Source organism: Ascaphus truei, chromosome 2, assembly GCF_040206685.1.
Source record: "Ascaphus truei isolate aAscTru1 chromosome 2, aAscTru1.hap1, whole genome shotgun sequence".
In the NCBI taxonomy this organism is placed as follows: Eukaryota; Metazoa; Chordata; class Amphibia; order Anura; family Ascaphidae; genus Ascaphus; species Ascaphus truei.
This window is the reverse complement of record NC_134484.1, coordinates 377378585-377402866: the sequence shown is the minus strand read 5'-3', so window position 1 is coordinate 377402866 and position 24282 is coordinate 377378585. Positions and strand designations below refer to the sequence as shown.

The following is a 24282-nucleotide window of genomic DNA, read 5'->3' as shown; positions in this document are numbered from 1 at the left end:
GACATTTTTAAAACCAAAACACAGGTGAAAGTGCCCACCCTTACTATATTCAGGTTTACATGCATTATTATTATAATATTATTATAGCCAGGCCCAGGAGGCCTCACTGCTTCATTGCTAGGCCTTGCAGGAACAGAATGATGTCAGCTGCACATAGTACCTGACACTGGGATGATCTGCTAAAGTTTATATAAGTTATAACGTTGTTCTAGAGAACTAAATCATGTCCTACTTTTCCAAGTATTTAAATGTACTGTTGCTAACGTCAATCTGTATTAACATGAGATTGTGTTGCATTCCTAGGCCTCCAGTCACCATTTTTTTATACTGTAAATCCAGGACTGTTGATACCAGAATGCACAAGGGCTAAATAAGGTGTCAAGATGACGTGTAGGAAGTACTATAAATATGGCTGGGAGAGTTAAATCAGACACGATAAAGTTATGGCGTGGAGAAAAAATATGACAAAAATTCACCAAGTACCTGTTATTATGGGTAAGGGTTTTTGGCACTTTTTTCCATGCCATAATGTAATTGTTTCTTGTTTCAGCTTCAATTCAGAATCAGCAACCAAGCTCAAACTAAAGCGTCCAAACGGACAATACAGTTTTTTTTTTAGTGGGATTATTATGGGGTTTCTCTCGTCTTACTTCCCTCAGACTTGGTGTTATACACCAAGCAGAAGCACAAGGAACTGTTTAAAATAGAAAGGAAGCTAAAAAGTTAAAAAGTGACATGTTTAGTATGTACATTCGCATGTTACTACCCAGAATCCTCGTCGTCAGTCTAACCATACTGTCATGTGGTGACAGGGTGAATAAAGAAAGTTTGGGAGACCTGTGGAAGATGTATATGCTCTCATGGATTATTTTTTTTTGTCTTTATTTAAAAAACAGACCTGGGTTTGGGTCCTTTAAAATTCCGACTGATGCCAATCCTAACAGTGCTTCTCTGATACCGTATGCCTTCTCTAACATGCAGTCGTCATTGCCTGAATTCCATTCTGGAACATTTGCTCCCGTTGGGACAGCTGGAAGTGATGCAGTGGCTTTCCCTGGCACTCTATTTCAAACACACACGTACCCAAGCTACCAAATGTATTAATTAAAAAAATTATATTTAAACAGGTCACTGACAGGTTTGACCTTATTTGGGGCTACACAGCCTGCGTATTGCATGAATGCAAGTCATTTTACGGTCATATTTCTTTATTATTATTTAAATAGCTCATGGATAGCCACATTTTTGCCAGATTATTTCCCTTGTATATAGTACCAACCGTGCTTGTTGCATTGAAAGAACATTTTTTACACACACTACTCAGAAACAAGTCTCCACTTGAATGCTCTTGGGACCACAAAAATATGCTCTAGACAACAACTAATTGCACATGATTACAATCTTCTATTTTCTTCTGGGAGACTTCCTACCTTCTTGATAAGTATCTACCATGCAAGAGAGACCTTGAAACAACATATATACAGTAAACCCGCCCTGAGTTCACAAATGTAAAACTGCTGTTTGTATGCTGTACTCTTGCACTGTAGCTGTATGTAGACCATATCTTATGTTATTCTGATTTTTCTTATTTTTGGTGTTACTTACATTTTTATTAATCGTTTTGCAGGGTTAGGGGTGGGGGGGATGCATACAAGAAAAAAGAGTGGGGTACATTGATACATATAATTGGGTGAAACCGCAATGGGGGGAAGGGAGGGTATTCTCAGCTTTCAATAGAACATTTTACATTCTGTACAGTGATTCTTAACTTTAATTACTAACGTGCAGCACTCCAGTGTTATCTGGTTTTAAGTATTAGATTTTGAGGGGAATATAACAAGATGGCTGCCATGTCCAACATATGAATTAATGCAATGTCTATAATATGAGTTCTACATAGAAACTGAAAACAAAAAAGGTACCATTTGTATATTTTTTTGTGAATTCTTATGCCTTTCATAAAAAATATTTTGATGGGATTATACAATTAAACATGACTAGAGAATCAAATGGCTGATTGTATTCAGGGAACACGTGAGTGGCTATGAAAGCTTCTGGATAGGGAGTGGTGGAAGTTAGGTATCCACTTGTAACCCCCTGTGTGATGAGCTCCACACACTGTCACACTGCCCCCTGGAAGGTTCCTTTCCAATATGCTTTGGACAGACATCAGATCAGATCTGCGCAGACCTGAGAGTTATCAGGTTCGGTCAAGGATTCCAGAGCGGGCCCCACTGCACGAGGCAGCGGGAGCAGAAGGTTACAGTTCGGACGTGATCGTGAGTCCAAGCACGGTCAGAGGGGACCCTCAACGGCTACAAAGCACAGCGGTACCGAAGCACCCTTTTCGAAGTACAGTCCTGCAACAGTTAGTACACAACGAGCTCCCACGGTGTGCCGGCACCATCATAAGCCAACATACCACGGGTTGGGTGGCTAACGCACCACTGACACTGACTCACACCCGCGCAGCATTATTGGGGATTGTGTTATTTTGCCTACTTTCTGTAGTGATGCTCGGCTGACGATCACAGGTTACCCGATTTATTAGTGGTTAAGTTAACCTGTTGTATCACCTGTATACCCTGTCCATATTCTTCTCCACTGTCTGACTGTAGGCCACGTGTGGCCCAATAAGTTATCAATAGGGATTCAGGCCCCCACCTCATTAATAGTCATAAGTCTGAAAGCCGAAAGTAGAGGAGTTCAGGGCTGCCAACAGGGGGGGTCTACCGGGGTGGATGGGATGAAGGGGAAGCGTCGTGGTGAGCCTGTGCCCGTCAACCCCGCTCCCCCAGCGCCTGCCAACCCTGCTCCCCCGCGCTAGCCAACCCAGCTCCACATGCGCCAGCTTCCTACCTCGGGCAGCAGCCGCTGAGAATTAGCCCGCCAGTCTCGCCCCCCCCCCTCAACCATGCCCCCCCAGCCTATCTCCCACACCCCCTACCAACCCGAGCCTACCTCCCGCGCCCTCCACCACCCTCGAGCCTACCTCCTGAACCCCCCACACCTCGAGCCTATGTCCCACCCTGGCCAGCAGCCACGGGGATCGGGCAGGGGTGGAAGCGTCTGGCAGGCAGGGAAGCAGGAAGCAGCACCCACCCAGTCAAGGTCAGTCACCCACCCAGGCAGTCACTCACCCACCCACCCAGGCAGTCACTCACCCACCCACCCAGGCAGTCACTCAGTCACCGACCCAGGCAGTCACTCAGTCACCCACCCAGGCAGTTACTCGGTCACCCACCCAGGCAGTCACCCACCCAGACAATCACTCACCCAGACAGTCACTCAGTCACCCACCCAGGCAAACACTCACCCACCCAGGCAGTCACTCAGTCACCCACCCAGGCAGTTAGTCACCCACCCACCCAGGCAGTCAGTCACCCACCCAGGTAGTCAGTCACCCACCCACCCAGGCAGTTACTCACCCACCCAGGCAATCACTCACCCACCCAGGTAGTCACTCTGTCAAGCCATCACTCAGTCACCCACCCAGCCAGTCACTCAGTCACCCACCCACCCAGGCAGTCACTCAGTCACCCACCCAGCCAGTCACTCAGTCACCCACCCAGGCAGTCACTCAGTCACCCACCCAGCCAGTCACTCAGTCACCCACCCACCCAGCCAGTCACTCAGTCAAGGCAGACACTCACCCACCCACCCTGGCAGTCAGCCACCCACCCAGTCAGTCAGTCACCCAGGCAGTCAATCACCCACCAAGGCAGTCAACCACCCAGGCAGTCAGTCACCCACCCACCCAGGCAGTCAGTTAAGGCCGTCACCCACCCATGCAGTCAGTCAGTCTAAGCAGTCACCCACCCAAGCAGTCAGTCACCCACCCAAGCAGTCAGTCAGTCAGTCACCCACCCACCCAAGCAGTCAGTCACCCACCCAGGCTGTCAGTCACCCAACCACCCAGGAAGTCACCCACCCAGGCAGTCAGTCACCCACCCACCCTGGCAGTCAGTCACCCACTCAGGCAGCACGAAGGCAGTCAGTCACCCACCAAGGCAGTCACCCTCCCAGGCAGTCAGTCACCCACCCAGGCAGTCACTCAGTCACCCACCCAGGCAGTTAGTCACCCACCCATACCCCCCCACCCCCGGCTCATACATAACCCCCCCCCAAGGTCCATACATAACCCCCTCTCCCCCCCAGGCCCATACTGAACCCCCCCAGCCTTTTGTCACATTGGATGTAGCATTGGGGTATCTTTGTCTTTTGTTGAAAATATAAAAATAAACAGATTGGTTACACACTGAATAGGCATAACACAGTGGTAGGGACGATTTCCATACTGTACTATTTTGGATCAATACATTACACAGGAAGCACTTTAGCTTAATAATTCAGTCCAAGTCTTCTCTATGTACAAACAGTATCAGCAAGGCAGCTAAATGTTAGATAAATAACTAACAGCTGCCTGATTTCACCAAGACTTCTGAATGGATTCCATGGAAATGGCTTATTAATAAAGATTGTATTTTTATTTTTACATTTTTTTTCCCTGTGTACTGGAAGAGTTCAGGTCACACATTGTAACTGGATGTTTTGAATTCTGTACCTACTGTATGTTGCTTCATGTTTTACCCCATTTTTAGGCCTGTGGTAGCGACAGATGTAAGAAACAGGTTTCTTTAATATGACACGACTGGGAACAAAAAAAAATGGAGAATTGTACCTGAATACCCCTTTCTTTGCATTTGTACGTCTATATATTTCAATAAATTGAGAAAACCTCATGCCAGTAAATGTCAGTGTCTGTTAACTTTGCTGCAATAACGGTAAATGACAGCTGCTCTATTTTTTATTTACAGGATGGATACTAGGGTGTCCTCTGGAGCTGAACTGCGCTGTAACCTCCCAGTCCCGATATACTTAGCAGTGCAGTTACCGGGTTTAGAGACCCTGACAGTCTAAGAATGGGCGCATAATCTCACGGCTCACATGGGCCAATAGGAAACTGCAATGGTGACAACTTCATATTGGATGACCATTTAAAGTAGCACCACTGTTTAGTATCTTGGGAACCATGGCGTCTGTGTAGCTGAAAATGATGTGCTTCAGCTGTATAGGTCTCCCTGGTTCCTATACTGTAAAAATAAGGAGGAGCGCAATTAGTCGAGATTGCTGCTTTAACTTTGAGCCATTATTTTAAATTGAATGTAGCTTCAATGTTTAAACAACATGCAAACGCATAGCACTTTTCAATAAATCTAGCCTTTGCTTTCAAGCACTTTACATCAACTTAGCTCCCTTTGTGCTAGTTCACGGGTGCTCAACTCTAGTCTTCAAGCCCCCCCAACAGGTTAGGTTTTCAGGATATCCCTGCTTCAGCACAGGTGTCTCAATCAGTCCATGCTTCAGCACAAGTGACTCTGATTGAGCCACCTGTGCTGAAGCTGGGATATCCTGAAAACCTGACCTGTCGGGGAGAGGGGCGTGAAGACTGGAGTTGAGCGCCCCTGTGCTAGTTGACAATATGGTGAGTGGTTATATGGAGCAATAAGTGTAGCAATGTGAATGTGTCTTGTTTCCATTTATCTCTACTTTTTATAGATCAGTTTAATTTGCCAGGACTGAGTTAGCATTATTCTAACCCAAAAAATGCTTCAAGTATATAAAACTGAAAGTTCACAAAGATCTGGTTGTTTCTTTATTCAGATATTCCTGCCCACTATAAACCCCCATTGGCGTGAAATTGTTGGACATTAAAAAAAGAGATAGCTGGTTTTGAATTAACAATAGAAGTACAGTACATAACATTTCTGTCAATGACCCTGTGTTTGTAATGATTTGGTTTTATCCGTACAGGTGGGGGATGCAGTTCTGGAGAATGCCCGTCTTATGCTGCAAACCGAAAATATTCACGCATGCGCAGAAGACTTCAAAGAGAGGTAATATACCATGGTTCCCAACTCATTTCACCCAGGTGCCATACTGGTCCTGGAAAAGAACAGCGCTGTAGTACGTTGTGGTACCTTTAAGAGCTGTTCATTGATAATAGCCGTATTAGTCCTGGAGAAATGTGGATGTGTTGTGAGTTTTGATATCTTTTAATAAACGGATATGGGAGTCCTACGTAGATGATCCCTCAGAGATACAGTGAAGTGATTGCCTCCTCCTCTATACTGAACATCCCAATCAGGGTAAACTTAACAGCAGTACAGATTATTATAGGCACATCGTTGAATAGAATGTTTTATTTTTACAATGCTTGTCACCTTTTTTTAACAGGAAGGTTTTGTTAAAGGGTCTACGTAATTTTTAGGTAGATTTATCAGGCATTGAATAATACACTGATTGTCTAGATTAACATATGACACCACGATCTATTATTAAAGTGTGATGGAGTTTGGTGGCATCATTACCTTTCATCTAGAAACTTTAACTTACACTTTGTTGTTGGGAGATTTTTTTATGTAAAGAAAAGGGGTCTCTTTATTTCTGATCCAAAAATATATATAATAAACTATTAACAGATGCACAAATAGCTTCCAATTGTACCAATACTTTTTTCTATAACAGCCTCTGCTGTAAACTGGCCGTCAGGATTACTGATAGAGTTCAAGCTACCTGGCCTGCTCATTTGAATATGCCCATCTGATTTTATATAAAAATAACAACTTCTCACTGCAGCCTTGACATGTAAATAGTCATTATAAAAAGGAAAGAGAATGCAGAGCGCCCAGACTTGTGACTATATGGAATTGAATTAGCCACCTTTGCCATCTCTGAGAAGTATTGGGCGGAGAGTTATCTTGATAACTGTAGGCATCTGGTGAACTGAAATACCAAGCAAAACACATTTATATTATGTATATCTTTATTTGTATGGCGCCATCCATATACACATAAAACGCGTGACATAATAATAGGAGACATAATAGGAATAAGCGCTTAAGACATAAAAGTAACCATAGGAAAAGGAGTCCCTGCCTCAAAGAGCTTACAATCTAAGTAACACGTGTTAACACATTTATACATGATGGAGACTGGAAGAAGAGTGATGAGTTTCCTCCACTCCCAGTTACTCTGCTTTTACTACTGGTAAAGTAGTCAGTTGGTTGCTCTTTTCTTCCATATGTCAATGGAAGCAGCAAAAATAAGATTTTTGTGTATGCCATATGTGTGCCAGCTACTAGAACCTTAGCTAGGCTCCCAAGGCATCCCCCACACCCATGATAAAGGTAATACTGGGTTTCGTCCCAAGGTGCAGCCCCCCTATTCCAGACAATACAAAATACAGTCCCAGTAGCTCTGCTTTTATAGATGCAGCCAGCTTCATTTTTCCCACCGATACCTTAACAGACCCAGGAATACTCCAGAACAGAATTTCTGCAGGATTCATTGGTAATGTTGCTGTAGAATGCTGCAGTATGCTTGGGCATATCGCAAAGTAGAGAAGAATAAAGCCAGCTACATCTGTACAGCTATAAATCCCCCAGACATATGCATGTCATGGTTACAAATACTAATATGAATGCATTCACATAGATTAATAACCATGGCAATACAAAAAACATACTAACCTACTTTTTTTTTTTTTTAAATCTTCTGCTTTCCTAAACTAAAATAAATAAAACATCAGCTATATTATGCAAAATATGTGTCACTTTGAAGGGTTTATAGATTTACCATTTCATGCTTCTATGAAGGTAAACACAAGAAACATTGAAAAGTATAAACACATTTTTTTTAAATGTCTTTAAATGGTATTTTATACCAATCCTGCCTCATTCTACAAATACGCAGCTTCATAAACAGAGACCCCAAACGAGCAATAATACCCTTCTATTTCTGTTTCTTTTTTTCCTCTGTGCATGTACCATATATGTATGAATCTGCTTATGTATAAATATGTTAATAGGTACAGAAATTACATCTATAAACATATAGCTCATTCACACACACAAGGAGTTAACAGTGGGATCAGTATTGCCAATCAGGACACTCTTTGTATAGGAGAACAAGGTACCTTCTCTTATTTAGCACAAGAGTGCTCTCATGCTGCACTTGTGTTTAAAAAATGACTTGCGCTACACATACAGGCACTGTTCCACCAGAGTGAATTGATGTGTGATAGGTTAAAACGCTGTGATTGACACCATTAAATGTATTAAACAGAGGCAACCCGTTCCATCACTTCGGTGAAGGAAACCCATTCTTGATTATGTTGAAACTAGGTCCTCTGCTATTGATATAAACCACTTGGCCTACAACTACTGTACAGTAACTGTATTGATCAATAGGTTTTATATGAAATGCTGAACAGTGTATCTGATATGTCCTATGTTACATTGCTTATTATAATTTATGCTAAAGTTTCACCTCTTTCTCCTCATTTTCTTAGTTATTTATTCTTGCTTCTAAGAGTTTTGTGAGACAGATCATGGAATTACAAGGCATGTCAATAATATTAAGATGAGCCCTAACTGATAATGAGACAAAACCTTGTTTTCGTTTCCTGCTCCACTTGGTTCTCACAGCATTTTCTATAGTTGCTCCTTTCCTCCCCTGTTGCCAGTACATGTTGCAGTGTGTTGGGTTGGAGTGTGTGAGGAGGCTGTCACAAAGGGAAAGGGAGGGGCAGAGAGACACAAATGGCAGGGAGAAAAAGACAGAGAGGCACAGAGGGGCAGAGAGAGGACCAGAGGGGCACAGTGGGACAGGGAGAGGCACAGAGGGACCGGGAGAGGAACAGAAGAGCAGAGAGAGGCACAGAGGGACAGAGAGGCACACAGAGGGACAGAGAGATGCACAGAGTAGCAGAGAGAGACACAGATGAGCAGAGAGAGATGTGGACGGCAGAAGAGACATAGAGGGGCAGAGAGAAAGAGATACAGAGGGGCAAAGAGAAACAGAGGGTCAGAGAAAACCCTTTTTGAAAGTTTAAAGAGACTTAAAAAAATCTCAAGGGAATAGAGATAAGATACCGACCTGAGAAATGCATCATAATAAAGGAGCACCAGGAAAAAAATATTATGCTCTGAAGTTGAGTGGTAGTAAATTCAGGGGAAAGGCCAGAAAGTACTTCTCCAATAAAAGAATAATAGATTATTATTATTATTGTTTATTTGTAAAGTGCCAACATACTCCACAGAACGGTACAGTGGAAGTACAGAGTGACATCCATTACATAAACTGAGTGACATATAAGTAAGGACAGACAAACGCAAACAGATACAGAAGGAAATGAGGACCCCGCTCCTGAGAGCTGACAATCTAGAGGGAATAAAGGACAATGTTAAAACAAAAGGTAAAGTGGCTGCTCATTGTGGGATGGAGTATGCCAGAGGATGGAGTATGGTCCAGCTGCACAGCTGAATCTATATGGATTTAGAAGTGTGGATGTTAGGGGAGGTTAAATAGCATGGAGTTTGGTCCAGCCACACAGCTGGTACCAATACGGTTTGAGGGGGTTGGTGGATGTTAGGGGCCTGCCAGATAGGCTTACTTAAAAGGTGAGTTTTCAGAGAACTGAGGGGGGCAGCGTGGGACAAGTCTTGCAGGTGTGTCACGGGGGAGACTAGGAAGCAGGACACAAAACGAAGGCATGGGAGGAACAGGAAAAAGGAAACTATAGGGACAGAGGACAGGAGCAACAAGAGGAGACAGACAGACAGAGGAGCCCCAGAACAGACAGAAAACAGCAGCACACCCGGTGGACAGACAGGGGAACTATGGCTGGGAGCAGGATGTCTAGGAAGACTCTGACACTACTCCCCCCTCTCAGGAGCGTTATCCGGGCTCTTCAGGGAGACCTTGGTCAAAAGCAGACTCGGGGTGACCCACCTCTGGTGGTTTATTGACAGGCAAAGTACTTGTCCCCACATTGACGGCACAGGAACCAGAAACCAGTCAATCAGTCTCTTCATAAAAATGAGTGAGGACATTGAGTTCACTTTACGTGGTCTCCTTTTGTGACCAACGTATCCCTTTTAGCTTTGGAATCTCTTTCTCCAACTTCATCTTTTCAGACTCCAATTTAGCACTTAATGTATGTTCCTTGTAACCCTTGCTCAGGTCTTGCAAAGCCTCTGCCAGCTTGCTTTTGAATTCTGTCTGATGTCCGGAATCTATTTTTACTGTCCTAGTCTCGTGCCATTTCGTGGTATCATTTAAAGAACATATAAGACTAGCTATTTCAGTTTTCATCTCTTGAAGCTCTCCTTCTGCATTTTTTTTCCCACTCAATGCAGTTGACAGTTCAGCTTCTTTGGAGTTGAGTCGCGATTCTACATCTCCCAGCTGACTCTGAGCCAGGCTTAAATCTGTTTCCTTTTCTTTATTTCTGACCTGCAGCTGCTGGTGCTCCTCCCATACCTTGTCCAAGTCCGGCTGCAGCCGGGCCCTCTCATTGGCCGTGTGGTCCAGCAATTCGCAGGCATCGGCCATTTTGGCCTCATAGCGCAGTGTCAGGCCAGCCACTTGCGGCTGGACACTTCCTCCCTCTCTTCCTTTTTGGCAAGCTGTATCTTGAGCTCAGGGATCTGCGCCTGCAGAGCTGTGAGTTGCTGGGATGTGTGTTCAGCTGCCAGCATTAGCTCTTCCATTTCTAGGCTTTGCAGCAAGTTCCACTCCCCAGTGAGAGACCCCTGTTTCTTGAGTGCATTCTGCAATTCTCCTCTCAGGGCCTTCATCTCTTCACTGTGCTCGCTCTGAGCTTGCTTCCATGCATTCTTCATTACATTTTGGAGCTCTGACAATTCCTTTGCTAGGGTCCCAGCAACTTGCCTTTTCTAGGTTTCTTTCTCCTGGGTGTACTGCCTGTTGGGGATGGAGCAGTGTCTCTGCTCCTCTAGCTCTTGCTACAGTTTGTGGACCGCCTTGTGCTCCCTCTCATACAGAGTTACCTGGCCTCTAAGCTCCTCCTCCAGCAAGGCTCTGGTTATGCTCAGTGTGGCCTTCAGCCCCTAATGTTGCTCCCTGGGCACATATTGGGTACTCAACTGCTCCTGCAAGATTTTTACTTCGTTAGCAGTCTGGATACTTTCTTCCTGCAGAACTCGCTGCTTCTCCTCAGCATCCACCTGTTTCTCCTTGGCGTCCTGCAGACTCGCACACAGCATGTTCTCTGCTGGTGTGCACTACTTCAGGAAGACACGTTCTTCTTGCAGCACTCTCTCTGCATTCTGCAGTGCTGCCTGTACATCTAACTTTTCCTGGGCCAATTGTTTCTTCCCTTTTCATGCTTGGTGAAACTTCTCAGTCTCTCCACTGAACTGACTACAGATTCCAAACCTCTTCCTTCAGGTTTATGTTCTCTTTCTTTACTGACTCTATGTTCCTTAGGACCATCTCATAGGCATCCCTAATGTACACAGCTCTGTGTTTAGACCGTGACCTTCCTGGCTAGAGTGTTCCAGCTTGGTACTGAACCTGTAAACTTATTTATGAGATGCTTCCAGCACTGCATCAACTTGATCCATGAAACTCCATGAAACATGATCCATGTCAAGCAGGATCGTCTGGGTCACAGGCAGGGGTCAGTAATCAGGACTCCACATGGAACAGAAGCAGAAGCATAAGGAGTCAGGACACAAAACAAAGGCAAGGGAGGAACATGAAACTATAAGGACAGAGGACAGGAGCACCAAGAGACAGACAGAAGAACCCCAGAGCAGACAGAAAACAGCAGCACACTCAGTGGACAGACAAGGGAACTGTAGCTGGGAGCAGGAGGTCTAGGAAGACTCTGACAAGGTGGGAGTGAGAGGTGGTAATAAGGAAGAGTAGAGGTGGATGTCGTGGGCAGAATAGAGGGGGCATTTACAGATATATTTAGGGATAAGGGCTGAGGTGTAAGGGGTCAGAGTCCTTGAGAGCTTTGTAAGTAAGAACTAGGGTTTTAACTTTAATTCTAGAGGATATGGGAAGCCTGTGTAGGGATTTATATAATGGAGCAGCAGATGTTGAGCGGTGAGTGAGGTAGAGAAGTCTGGCGGCAGCATTTTGGATGGATTGAAGTTGGAACAGGCGGTTGAGGGGAATACAAACTAGGAGAGGGTTGCAGTAATCACGGTGAGACAGGAAAAATCAGTGAGTTAGGCTTTTAGTTGCATCATTAGGGAGAAAATGGCATATCCTAGCAATATTTCAGAGGTGGAGGCAGCAGGAGTTAGTGATGGCTTAAATGTGAGGAATGAAGGAGAGGTCAGAGACAAAGTGACACCTAGGCAGCAGATTTGGTGTGCTGATGAGATTGTGATTTTATTGACAGTGAGGGAGAGTTTGGGTGTAGGAGTGGCCGTTGTAGGGGGAAAGATTATTCATTCTGTTTTGGACATGTTAAGCTTCAGGTAACGGTTGGAGATTCAGGAGGAGATTGTGAATAGATAGTTGGTGACAGAGGACAAGAAAGAGGGGGAGAGGTCAGGAGAAGAATGGTAGATTTGGGTGTCATCAACATAGAGATGATACTGAAAGCTAAAAGATTGTATTAGTTCTCCAAGATTAGAGGTGTAGAGGACAGAGCCTTCTGGAAACCCAACAGAAAGAGGGAATGAAGAGGAGAAGACACCAAAAGAGCGGTTGAATAGGTAGGACGAACCAGGAGAAGATTGCGTCACAGAGGCCAATGGGTGTAGGTGTGACTGTGCTCATCTCAAACCAGGAGGCCGACCCGCAGGGATGAGGCAGGGTATGGGAACTGAACACAGGCTTAGGGACTGAGTCCTGATTGAGAAGAATATCTGAGTCAAAGCAAAGGTTCAACGAAGGTAAAGCATAGCAGGGAACAGATATTGTCTAGGAACCAAGTATTAGACACCTTGCTCGAGCACTAGTGAGGAGTGAATGGCTACTATTTACAGACCAGGAACAGGTGCAGCCGATTGCATCCTCCATCCTAGTTGAGGGCAGAATGAAGTCACTTTGGCCATCTTGGCTGAGGGCGAAATTACCTCAAATGTTGGCCATCTTCATAGAGGCACAGAGCTCATGGATGAGTAAGTGTAATAAGAGGGACGGCTGCAACGGTAAAGGGAAAAATGAGTTATGGATTAGAGGTTTGAGTAGAGATGCATGGAATACCCATGGTATTCCTATGTTGCTAGGTAGTTCCATCCTGAAACAAACAGGGTTAATCATATAAGGCCCAATAAACTTGGGGCCCAACTTGGTCAAAGGCATCTTGAGATTCATATTCTTTATGGCTAGTTACCCTTGGTTCCCAGGTTGGAGAGTCAGAGCAGGACTCCGGCACTTGTCAGCCTGAGATTTCTATATCTGGGCAGCCTTGTTGAGGTTGAGGTGATTCTCCCTTCAGAGTTTTTGGAGGTTCTAAAACCTCAATTAGTAATTTGCCATGGTCAAGAATCTTTGAATGGGTTTAAGGGCAGTGGGGATAGTCAATCAAGGACAGCAGTGACCTTTGCTAGGTGTATTTTGAAGCCATTAGAACTAAGGTTACCAACTCTCGTCCTGAAGGACCACTAATAGTGCAGTTTGTAAGTATACCCTTGCTTGAGCACAGGTGGTTGAGTCAAAAGGATTGGGCCACCTGTGCTAATAAGAAGATAGCCTTAAAACCTGCACAGTTAGTGGTCCTTGAGAACTGGATTTAGGAACCTCTGCGTTAGAGGAAATAATGTATGTTTAACAACTAATTGACACCATTGACAAATCTGTTGCAAAAAGGAAGGTCGGGCTTCACATCCCATAGCGAGACTTCTTGTCATGGTTGTGCTGATGGCCACACGTGTCTACAATTCTATGGAGATCCTGTGATTTTCTGTTCCCAGCTGGAGACCTTCCCAGCATTATACAGTACGTGAGCAGCATTCCTGGCCAGTTACTATTGATATTCTTCTCTATTAAAATTGGTATGGGACTTTAGTACTTTTAAGATGTTATACATTCTTAAATATATTCTGTATTTCACTTGTTATCCTGCGGGGACTCAGCAGGTTCTCTATACCCAGTTTGAACATCTTGTGAGCATATGCACTAGCATTTATCTTTACAGGATTAGATTACTTATGTTCTGTGCTCTAATTTATGTTTAGGATTATTCAGTGTACCATTTATTTTTTGTTCTGTGGTTTGATTATTGCTGTAGCCAGGTACTTGTATGTGGTGTCAACTGGAAACTTTGTTTCCTACTGTAATTTGTATTTGGTTTCAGCAGTACTTTCACATTTATTCACTCTACATGCAATTACCCATTTGATTATATATTCTTGCCTCACTCCGGATTGTGATTCTTTTTACTTGGGTTTTATAACTATTCGTCTATGTTTTTTTTTTGTATTATGTAATAAATCAATTTTGGCTATTTTGAATTGGCCTTATCCATGGTTTCCCGCATATTGAAGGTTTTTATTTGATTCCTTTCAGGAATCTGTTTGCCTTAATATAGGAACACATGTATCCCAGAAAGGAAATCATCCGTTGCTCGAAGAGCCATTTCTTCAACTTGGAGAAGAGACAGTGTTGCCCAAGTATAATAGAACCAGCCTGACCAAAACCCGATGTTTGTACACACATGTGGAAAAAATTAGGATTTCATCCAAATATACAACGACCGAGAGGTTTGTGAGACCCTGGAATACTTCATTAATGAAGAACTGAAACACTGCTGGAATGTTACACAGGCCGAAGTGTATGTCCAGGTATTCATAGTTCCCATCCCTGGTGTTGAACGCTGATTTCCACTCATCACCCTTCGAAATACGAATAACGTTTTAGGCCATGTGGAGGTCAAGTTTCATAAAAAGAGTAGCTCCCTTCAGTCGATCAAACAATTCGGGAATCAGAGGAAGGGGATATCGATTCATGAGTGATTTTTATTCAGGCCCCTGCAGTCAATAGAGGGTCTCAAGTGTCGGCCCTTCTGGACCAAAAAGAACCCTGCCTCTGCAGGAGAAGAAGACCTGAATGAATCCCTTCTCGAGGTAATCCAGAAAATATTCCATCATGGCCTTTGTTCCCAGTTCAGAGAAGGCATACGTGTGACCACAGGGAGGAACGAAGCTTGGGAAAAGGTCAATGCCGCAATCATAGGGCCAATGCAGCTGACTTGTCTTTTGTCGAGGACACACTGGAACTCTAATTACCATTTCAGCAGGCTAGGGTTAATAGCATTGATGGAAGTTTTTTTGTCCTCGTTAGTCAGAATTTTGGAGAGAGAGGTTTGGCAGGCCTGACTCCACATTGTTACCTGTCCTGTGGTCCACTCAATCTGCAGATTGTGTTGCTAGAGCAACGGAAATCCCAAAATGACCATGGTCAAAGGAGAAAATATTATGTTGAGGCAGAGTGTTTTGAGATTAAAGGAGCCCTTAAGACTCTTAAGGTTAATGTGTCCCAGGAGATGACCCCGGGCCCAGAGATTTCTCATCAATAGCTTCTACCGCCAGTGGATCCTTCTTTCGTCGAAGTGGAATGGCATGGGACTAAGCGAAGGTGTGATCCAGGAAGTTATCAGCTGCCCCAGAGTTGATGAATGCCCGGGTATGCCCATACCATGACTCCAGAAATGATATACTGGCAGCAGAAGTTGAGTAGGTTGCACAAGAGGAGGTTATGGCCCTTTAGACTGCAATACAGGCAGAGGCCAGAAGAGCATCTTTAGAGCCTCTCCTGTCCAGACAGTCTAGTACCCCCAATTTGCATGGGTTCCACTGGGTCAGCGGGATGCTGAACACACAATGCTGGTGGAGAGTTGAAGATTTCCTGAGTGTGGATTTCTCACTCTGTCCCTCCCAGATCCGAAGGTCTATGCAAATGCAAAGGGTGATCAGTTCATCAAAATCCTTAGGAGTTTTCAGGCTCACCAACTGATCCTTGAGCTCTTTGCTGAGTCCCTGCCAGAAGGCAGCCAGTAAAGCCGCATTGTTCCATCCTGTCTCGGCTGCAAGGGTGCAAAATTCTATCGCATACTGGCCCACCGTCCGGATCCCTTGGCGTATATGAAGCAGTGACGCTGCAGCAGACAATGCACACCCTGAAGCATTGAATACATTTTTTTAAGGCCTGAACGAACAACAGGGAGTCGTTTACCAAGGGGGAGTCTTTCTCCCAGATAGGGGTGGCCCATGCTAAGGCCTCGCTCACCAATAGAGAAATAATGTATGCCACTGCACCATGAGGGGTGAACATTGATGGCTGTACAGTAGCTCAAACTGTATGGCCCACTGGTTCAGGAAGCCCTAGCATGCAGCTGGATTCCCCCCTTAGTGCTGTGGAGCCAGAATACGTGGCTCATGGGGTGTGAGAAGCGGAAGACCCCGAGGCAGAGCTATCAGAAGTGGTAACGAGGGGGTGAAAACTCTTGTGCTGACCAAATCTACTAGATTGGTGGATAAGTACAGTATTGTTGCTCTTTCAGGTTTTATCTGATATTTGCAGACTATATGTATATTGTATTGACTGGTTTCTATATAGTTGCATTTTTTGTATGTAACAAGCATAGTGTAAAAATCTTTTTTCTATATTACTTTGTTGACTTAAAATTCTATTAAGATCCATTTTTCCTTATTGAGTGCTGGATAACATTACAAATATACTGGTTATTTATGAGGGACAAGTGTTTCCCTCTGGTTTCTGTGACACTAAACAACTTGTTATTTTCTATTGATTCTACTGTGGTGCAGTTTTACCTATAAAATAACAGTATAACATTTTTAGATCAATAGTCAGAATACATAGATAGGCCATATAGATTGTACCAGACTGCAATACATTTCTACATAACCAGAGGGGCAAAATACAGCTCACACTCATTTAAGATCAGCACACGACCCCTTACCAGAGTCACAAACCAAAATGCTTTAAGGAGCTGAATAAGTGTTGTCCCCACTGCAGATATGAGAATGAGCAGCCTTTTCGAAAAGCAGTGGAAGAAGACATAAGCTCTTTGTACAAAGTGATTGATGATGCTAATTTGACAAAAATGGATCTGGAAAGTCAGATCCAAAGTATGAAGGAAGAGCTTGCTTTGCTGTCAAAGAATCACGAGGAGGTAAGAAATTAGCCCCTGGTATTGTGTCGCGGTCACTATTACAAATCGAGGTGGTGACTTTCACTAATAAGAAGTCTCCATTAGTCATTCTGCACAGCTCGCAGCTCCTATTATCTTACCATTGCCTACATTTAGCACTTTCAGACATGACAAACTCATACATACTGTTCCCTCTCTCCAAAAACTGGACATGGTGCACTATACAATGATTCTGAGTATCACTATACAATTTCGAAACTCAAAATCTCATTATCCTTACAGGAAATAAAACTTAAGTAGGTTTGAAAAACAGACAGGTCTGTCATGTTAAATTCATGTGGACCCATCCATGCTCCCCTCAAACCCATTATTGTGAGCGTCCTTCAGTAAATTGGTCTTTCTATTGGTGATTGCATGGAATTAGGGGATATTGGTGTCTAAAATCTAATAATATTTAGGGATGCTCTATTTTGAAAATACAAAATGCTGGTTAAATGCATGACCTGGTATGTGCTATTTCTCACTTAGAAATACAGGCTTCTCCCAGCAATTAGGTGTCAATAGCCACAATCACAGTTTATTTTCACGGTTCTAATTCGTCATAGGTAGTAGATTATCTTATATATGTTGCAAAGATAGTTATATATTTTTATAGACCAACATGATAGTTCGTCATCCATGCACTTGTACACATTAACTCTTATGAGGTTTTGTCTAAAACTATACCAATTGAAACCTGTCAAATCAGGAATTTGTACTATTGGAGAAACACTCTTCCTTCTAAAAGATATCATTGAAATAGTATTCACAATAGTCGGATGATGCCTATAGTTCAAAAGCCCAATAAATTGAAAGCAGTATAATGTGTATTTTACAGGATGTGAAGATGCTGTACAAACAGCTGGCTGGATCTCAGCTGGAAGAAGTGGATGCTCCAATTGGGACAGGATTGGATGATATCCTAGAGACCATTAGGATTCACTGGGAGAAAGACATTGAGAAGAACAGAGCTGAGACAGGTGCCCTGCTTCAAGCCAAAGTAAGTGCTGTGGCGTACATGCTTGCATCATCCACATTTCATTACATACATGTGTATATATACATATACATATATATATATATATATATATATATATATATATATATATATATACATACATACATACATACATACATACATACATACATACATACATACATATATATATATATATATATATATATATATATATATATATATATATATATATATATTGTTGTGTGAAAAAGAAAGTACACCCTCTTTGAATTACATGGTTTTACATATCAGGACATAATAACAATCATTTGTTCCTTAGCAGGTCTTAAAATTAGGTAAATACAACCCTCAGATGAACTACAGCACATGACATTTTACACTGTGTCATGATTTAAAGCAAAAAGCAGGATTTTCAGCGCTCGTGCTGCAGATGTTTTGATAGGAATAATCCCTGTGCTGCACGTGCATGGAGCATCTCCCCAGAAGCTCCCACTTCAGAGGTGATCCCCCCTCGAAGGGGGGAGGACACCCTGAGAAACAGAGAAGAAAAAATGCACAAAAGCGCACAAGGGATGGAATTAGTATTAATTTATTAAAACAAACACATAAACAGCTGAGGGTATCCAACCCCTCCTCAGCTCAATGAATTAGCTGCCCAGAAATGTAAACCATATATATGGTCTCTAAACATAGAAAACTCTAACACAGTAAAACATACACAACATAAGAAAAAAACACAATCAATGTAAAAATAATAATAAACAGAGAGAGTACTAACAGCCCAAGGGAGTTAAGGTAAAAACCGCCATAGAGAGCTATAATACTGCTGACAGGGGGAAACGAACACTCACACTGAGGCAGAGAAGGGGGACCTCTGATAACCGTACAGGATCCGGATCACGGCATCAAGGAAGATGGAAACAACCGCCACTGGAGCCTCAGGCAAGCTCCGTTTCAGCCTCTCAGCAAACACGCGCAGGATGACCTGTCGTGACCTCTACGCGTTTCGCACCACGTGCTTCGTCAGACCTCCTGACGCGTAGAGGTCTTTATAAAAAGACATCACAATCATATGAAACAAAGAGCTTGTTGTGGGGATCTATTTCTTGTTTCTCATGGTTTTCAAAAGCCACTTTTTATTTTGCTAGCATGACAAACACTGTTGTCTTGATGTGTATGATAGGCAGCAGTCATTTTATACATTTCAGTCGTTGATATCTCCAGAAATACAGAAAGGGCATTGTTAAAAAGAGCAGAAAATAATATTACAATGGTAATAAGAAAGGAAACGTATAATTTATGGTGAGTAGAGCAGGTGGCTACTTTAAAAAAATCAAGCTGCACTATTTGTACTATATATTTTTATTCATGTTCAAAATGTTGGGGAGCCTCAACAGATGGCTTTGTTATTGACTCTGGTAGACCACAGGTTTTGCCACAATTTGCACCTATTTGTAATAACTAGGAGCATAGCATAGCCAGTAACAAAGCTAATAAATAATGAGAATGGTTCCTCTGTTACTGCATAATTGCTTATGGGTGTGTTAGCTCGGTCTTACAGAGAAAAACTGTGGTCCAGCCGAGGTCATCCTGATGATAAGACTGGGAGCAAGAATGTGCTCAAACAAACACAAAATGAAGAACTGGATAAAATATCCCTCACTACCATGCATAACACAAGCTTTGAAATGATGTCACGCATTGGAATCAGTGAGACAACTTGCATACAAACACAACCGCCACTTGTCATCGTGAGGCCTATTTTCTCATTATTAGCACTGTTTTCTTGTCAACAGCATTCAGCCATTTTACCTGCTGTGCAAAGCCAAGATGAAGAAGTTGTGGGGTCTCTGAGAGAAGAATTCCATAACACTGCCTGCAAAATCCAGAGCCTGCAAGCAGAGACAGAATCCTTGAGGACTTTGGTAAGTTTTTTTTGCACTGTAAGTTAATATTACATGGACATTCTGGGCGATATTGAAATCTACAAGACTGCTTGTACTGTTATTGAAGTGATGTTTGAGTATGCCAAGCTATACCAACGATTTGCATTAGTTTGGGTCATAATAGCATTATTTTCATCAAGTGATTTGATGAGTGGTTATACAAAACAATAAGTTAGGGTGGAGTTATTTAATAAATGGTGCCCCATATGGCACATCTGTGAGTACGTGACTTGTGTATGTGAAAAGGGTAAATACTTCCAGCTAACTTGCTGACTTATCTTCTGGCAGGGCCCTCACAATTAATAATATCTACCCCAAAACCATCACACTACACCTCAGTTTGCTGCCACCACAGAAAATATTTTTAAGGTCTTACCTTCAAAGTCCTTGGTCCTGGTTTACTAGGAAAAATATGTAATCAGCACGAAACCCAATGTAGCTAAATGTGTCTTAAAATGCATTTAATCTCTTCTAAACGGGACTAGGTTCAAATTATATCCCAAAAAGACTGTACTTATTACATTTTAGATATAATATATTTATTTTATATATTTATATTAAATGTTTTACCAGGAACTAATACATTGAGAGTTACTTCTTGTTTTCAAGTATGTCCTAGGCACATAGTTATAACAATACATGGTTACATTAAAAGAACAGAGGTTATACAGTCAATTCACAGACATTTCATGGACAGATAGAGTTGGAAAATTGGGTAAAGGGGGATAAAGAGCTGGTGAGTTTCAGATTGAAATAGAGAAGCTTTAACATCACCAAACATCAACGAATGGCAGCAAACGGCTCACACCCTTTAGCTGCCCTTTGACTGTGCCAAAGGCTGCACGCCTTTGGGCGATGCAGATGTACACTGAAGGGGTTCAGATTGAATACAGCTGTGAATACAAAATTCTTTGTGCTCTTGGCTCATTACCATTCCAGTGGGTGGGGTTGATGTTCGACAAAGTAAAAGGAAATGTTAACCCTTAGTACGCTGGTCCTGTGCAGAGTGGAGCAGCTCTTGGAGAGCGCCATTAGGTGTCCGCCTTTGGGGTGACGCAGATGTACACTGAAGGGGTTCAGATCGAATGCAGCTGCGAATACAAAGTTCTTTGTGCCCTTGGCTTATTAACATTCCAGTGGGTTGGGTTGATGTTCCACAAATTACAGCAAATGTTAACCCTTTGCACTCTGGTCCTGTATCCTCTTGGGGAGCCCCATCAGGCATCCGCCTTTGGGGCAACGCAGATGTATAAAAAGTGGTACAGTGCTTGGTTACAGAAAAAGAATGTTACAAAATACATACAATATAGAAATGCAGACAGTTTCAGAAAATTACGGGATAAAAACAGAAAATCTAAGTACGATACCACATAGCAATATCAGATTCTTCAAAGAGGGTTGAAGTTGAAAGTAAGAAAATCCACGTGTGTATTGGCAAAACTCACCCTCTATGTTGAATTCTAATTTCATATCACAATTGAAATGGTTTTTAGTGTAACTTTGCCTCTATCACAAAGATGAGTTCCACCTTTTGTGACATTTTTAGTGGAGAAATAGTTTTTAAACTAAAAATCACCCCTAACTCTCTTTGTGTAACTCCTAGAATAATGTGACCCATAGCATTGTGTCCGGATGAGCTTGCTGAAGGCATATAAATCAGTCTTGACAGGACTACTCTTAATTTTATGGGGCAAACAAATATTTGACATTTACACAATCAACAACATGGCATGTTTGATATTAATTAAGTCGCCTGACTTCACAGGTCAGAAATGTATATTCATCCTGCTTGTGAATCAAATCAGATTGGATTTAGTTTATATAGGTGGTCCTCGGTTTTCTGCCGAAATCCATCCGCAAACCGCAATTGGATTGCAGATCCAATGTAATCCGCGGCGGTGAGCGGCAGATAATCCGTTACGATGTCGGATAATACGTTCTATGGAATGCATTATCTGGCATCGGATAATCCATTCAACGGATAACGGACAGACGGATAGCGAGGGCCTCCTGTATTTAGTAAATCTGTAGGGACATGGGTAATGCTGCCCTGGTCACTTCTTCTTTTTCTGTCCAGAGCACTTTGGAATTCCCTTGAAGTTACGTTAACATGTCCTGGTTACTTAATGGCACATCTGGTTGTCAAACTCCACTGTAAAGATGTTTTGTTAATTAATTGCTTTATTGACCAATAAAGTTGGCCCATTAATATTGGCTAATTTTGACTCTAATAACCTTTATGAGGCAGAAAAAAAACAGGCACTTTTAAAATGTAATATTAACTCCAGATGAAGTTATATCTTTTGTGTGCTGGACTTCTAGCACAACTACTCAGGAAAAAAAGCCATTATTATTACACATGGTATGACATGAAAAAATGTCTTCCATATAAGGCACCATTTTTCTTTGCAAGATGTTGGCTACCATTAAGGGCTGGCGTTAGGGCAAGGCGACCAAGGCAGGTGCGTTGGGCCCCGCGTCTCAGGGGGGCCCCGCGCTCCCTCCTCCTGTCGGTGCCAAGTCGCTGCTCATCCCAAAGTAGGGGGGGGGGGTTGTCTGTAGCTGGGGGAGGTGTCTGTAGTTGGGGAGGTGTGAGTAGTTGGAGGAGGTGTCTGTAGCAGGAGAGATGTGTGTAGCTGGGGGAGGGAGGTGTGTGCGTGCGTGCGTTCATGCATGTGTATATAGCTGGGGTCTTACCTTATGCAGAGCGGCCCTCCTGCAGCATGGCGTTGCCATGACAAGGCAACGTCATTACGCCATGATGTCATGATGCCTTAGAAGGAGGGGCCCTGCTGCCTGCATGCCGCCTTGGGCCCCGCCAAAGGGAAGGCCGGCCCTGCGACTGGTTAGAAAACTGTCATCAAATGTATATGTGTACATGTTTCTAATGTAGTGTAGAGTCAACTTCATACATCTCCCCTCTGTTGTACCAAAAACTCAACACATTTTATTGCAATGATATTTATTTTGTTACAAGTTGAAAAAAATAGAAAGAGGAAATATATTAGGCAAGTAGGTTTAAACCAGCTAAGCCCTGGAGATGTTTTGACTATCAAAAAATGGAGGAGAAAATACTGTAAGCTGTCCATTATATTTCATCCAGTAACTTATTAATGACTCCCTGCCCCATAAAGCTCACAATCTAATTTTGGTGCCTGAGGCACAGGGAGATAAAGTGGCTTGCCGAAGGTCACAAGGAGAGCTGAAAAATACCATATAAATAAGCACTCAAGGGCATCCCCAAAAAGTAGAACATAAAAATAGTATTTATTATGCCACAAAACACTCCAATGTTGACATCACCAAAATATTATTTTTAGCACGTGCTGTATGGTAAAACCATGACAAATACATAAGAAATACAGATGCAGCCGGTCGTTATTGCACCCGCTGGCTGTTAGCCCTGTCCCTTTCTCACACGCAGCTAATGCATTTACAATGGCAGTTGTTCCCGCTGACGTCAGCTGGAGCAATAACGGCTGCTTCATCTGTATAGGATAAGATTCACCTATCAAATATTCTTTGCACTACTATACAGTACTTCTAACCATAAGTCATGTATGAAAGACCACATATGGTATACAACATCAACTGGCATATTTTAACAGTGACATACTGTACTCCCCTCTGCAGATAGCACACTTTAAAAAAAAATAAAAATATATATATATATATATATATATATTATTTATATATGTGCTCATGTGCAGTTGGTAACACTGGCTAAATAAATAGTTTTTTTGCAGTAAATCCCTAGTGCCCTGCTTTTAATTTGGCTTGCTGACATTGGAGTACAGAAAGGGGTACCCTGAACCAGGAACAGGGTGACTATAACATTATATACCATTATACTATATATTTATTGTGTGAAGCAGATATCTGTTGTATTCCTTTATAGTGCACCATAATAATATAGGACACATCCTCCTAAAAAATAAAAGGTTTTAATCCACATAGATCAACCTTTTCGGTCAAACAACATCATCTTGACAAAGGTCAGTGTGTTTGACCACAACGTTGATCTATGTGGACTAAAACCTCTTTTTTTTTTGTATGAAGACCTCTGGAATGCCGGTTCCTTTTATTTTTAGGAGGATGTGTTCTATATTGTAGGTCTCCCCATCGGGGGATGATCGATGTGCACCTGAGACAGTTACATAAATCCAGTGAGTGCACCTATTTCTTTCTTGCACCATAATAATGTACATATACAAACAATACATGCAAAGATGGAAAAATGTACATGCAGGTAAGAGTATAGACATATCACAATCAAAATACCATACAAAGGGAGGAACGAACTTACAAAAGTAGTTCTTAGTAGTTGTCTCTTTAAACCGCAGTCACTTTGGCATAAAGGTGTAGCCAGACTT

At 42.7% G+C, this 24282-nt stretch overlaps 1 protein-coding gene and 1 long non-coding RNA gene across 2 annotated transcripts in view; one reads left to right on the top strand and one right to left on the bottom strand.

The window, feature by feature from the left end:
• Nucleotides 1-24282, top strand: part of BFSP2 (beaded filament structural protein 2) — a 40119-nt gene that overhangs the window by 13155 nt on the left and 2682 nt on the right. Inside the window, exons 2-5 of the mRNA XM_075587116.1 lie at nucleotides 5815-5897; nucleotides 16810-16966; nucleotides 17823-17984; nucleotides 19760-19888. Coding sequence (XP_075443231.1) covers nucleotides 5815-5897; nucleotides 16810-16966; nucleotides 17823-17984; nucleotides 19760-19888 — 531 coding nt within the window. The remainder of the gene's footprint in view (nucleotides 1-5814; nucleotides 5898-16809; nucleotides 16967-17822; nucleotides 17985-19759; nucleotides 19889-24282) is intronic.
• On the bottom strand, nucleotides 4413-23911 carry LOC142487573 (uncharacterized). The gene is made up of 3 exons (XR_012799257.1): nucleotides 18815-23911; nucleotides 6724-6786; nucleotides 4413-5093 (listed from the first exon to the last, which is right to left on the bottom strand). It is a non-coding gene; the product is annotated as an uncharacterized LOC142487573 (long non-coding RNA).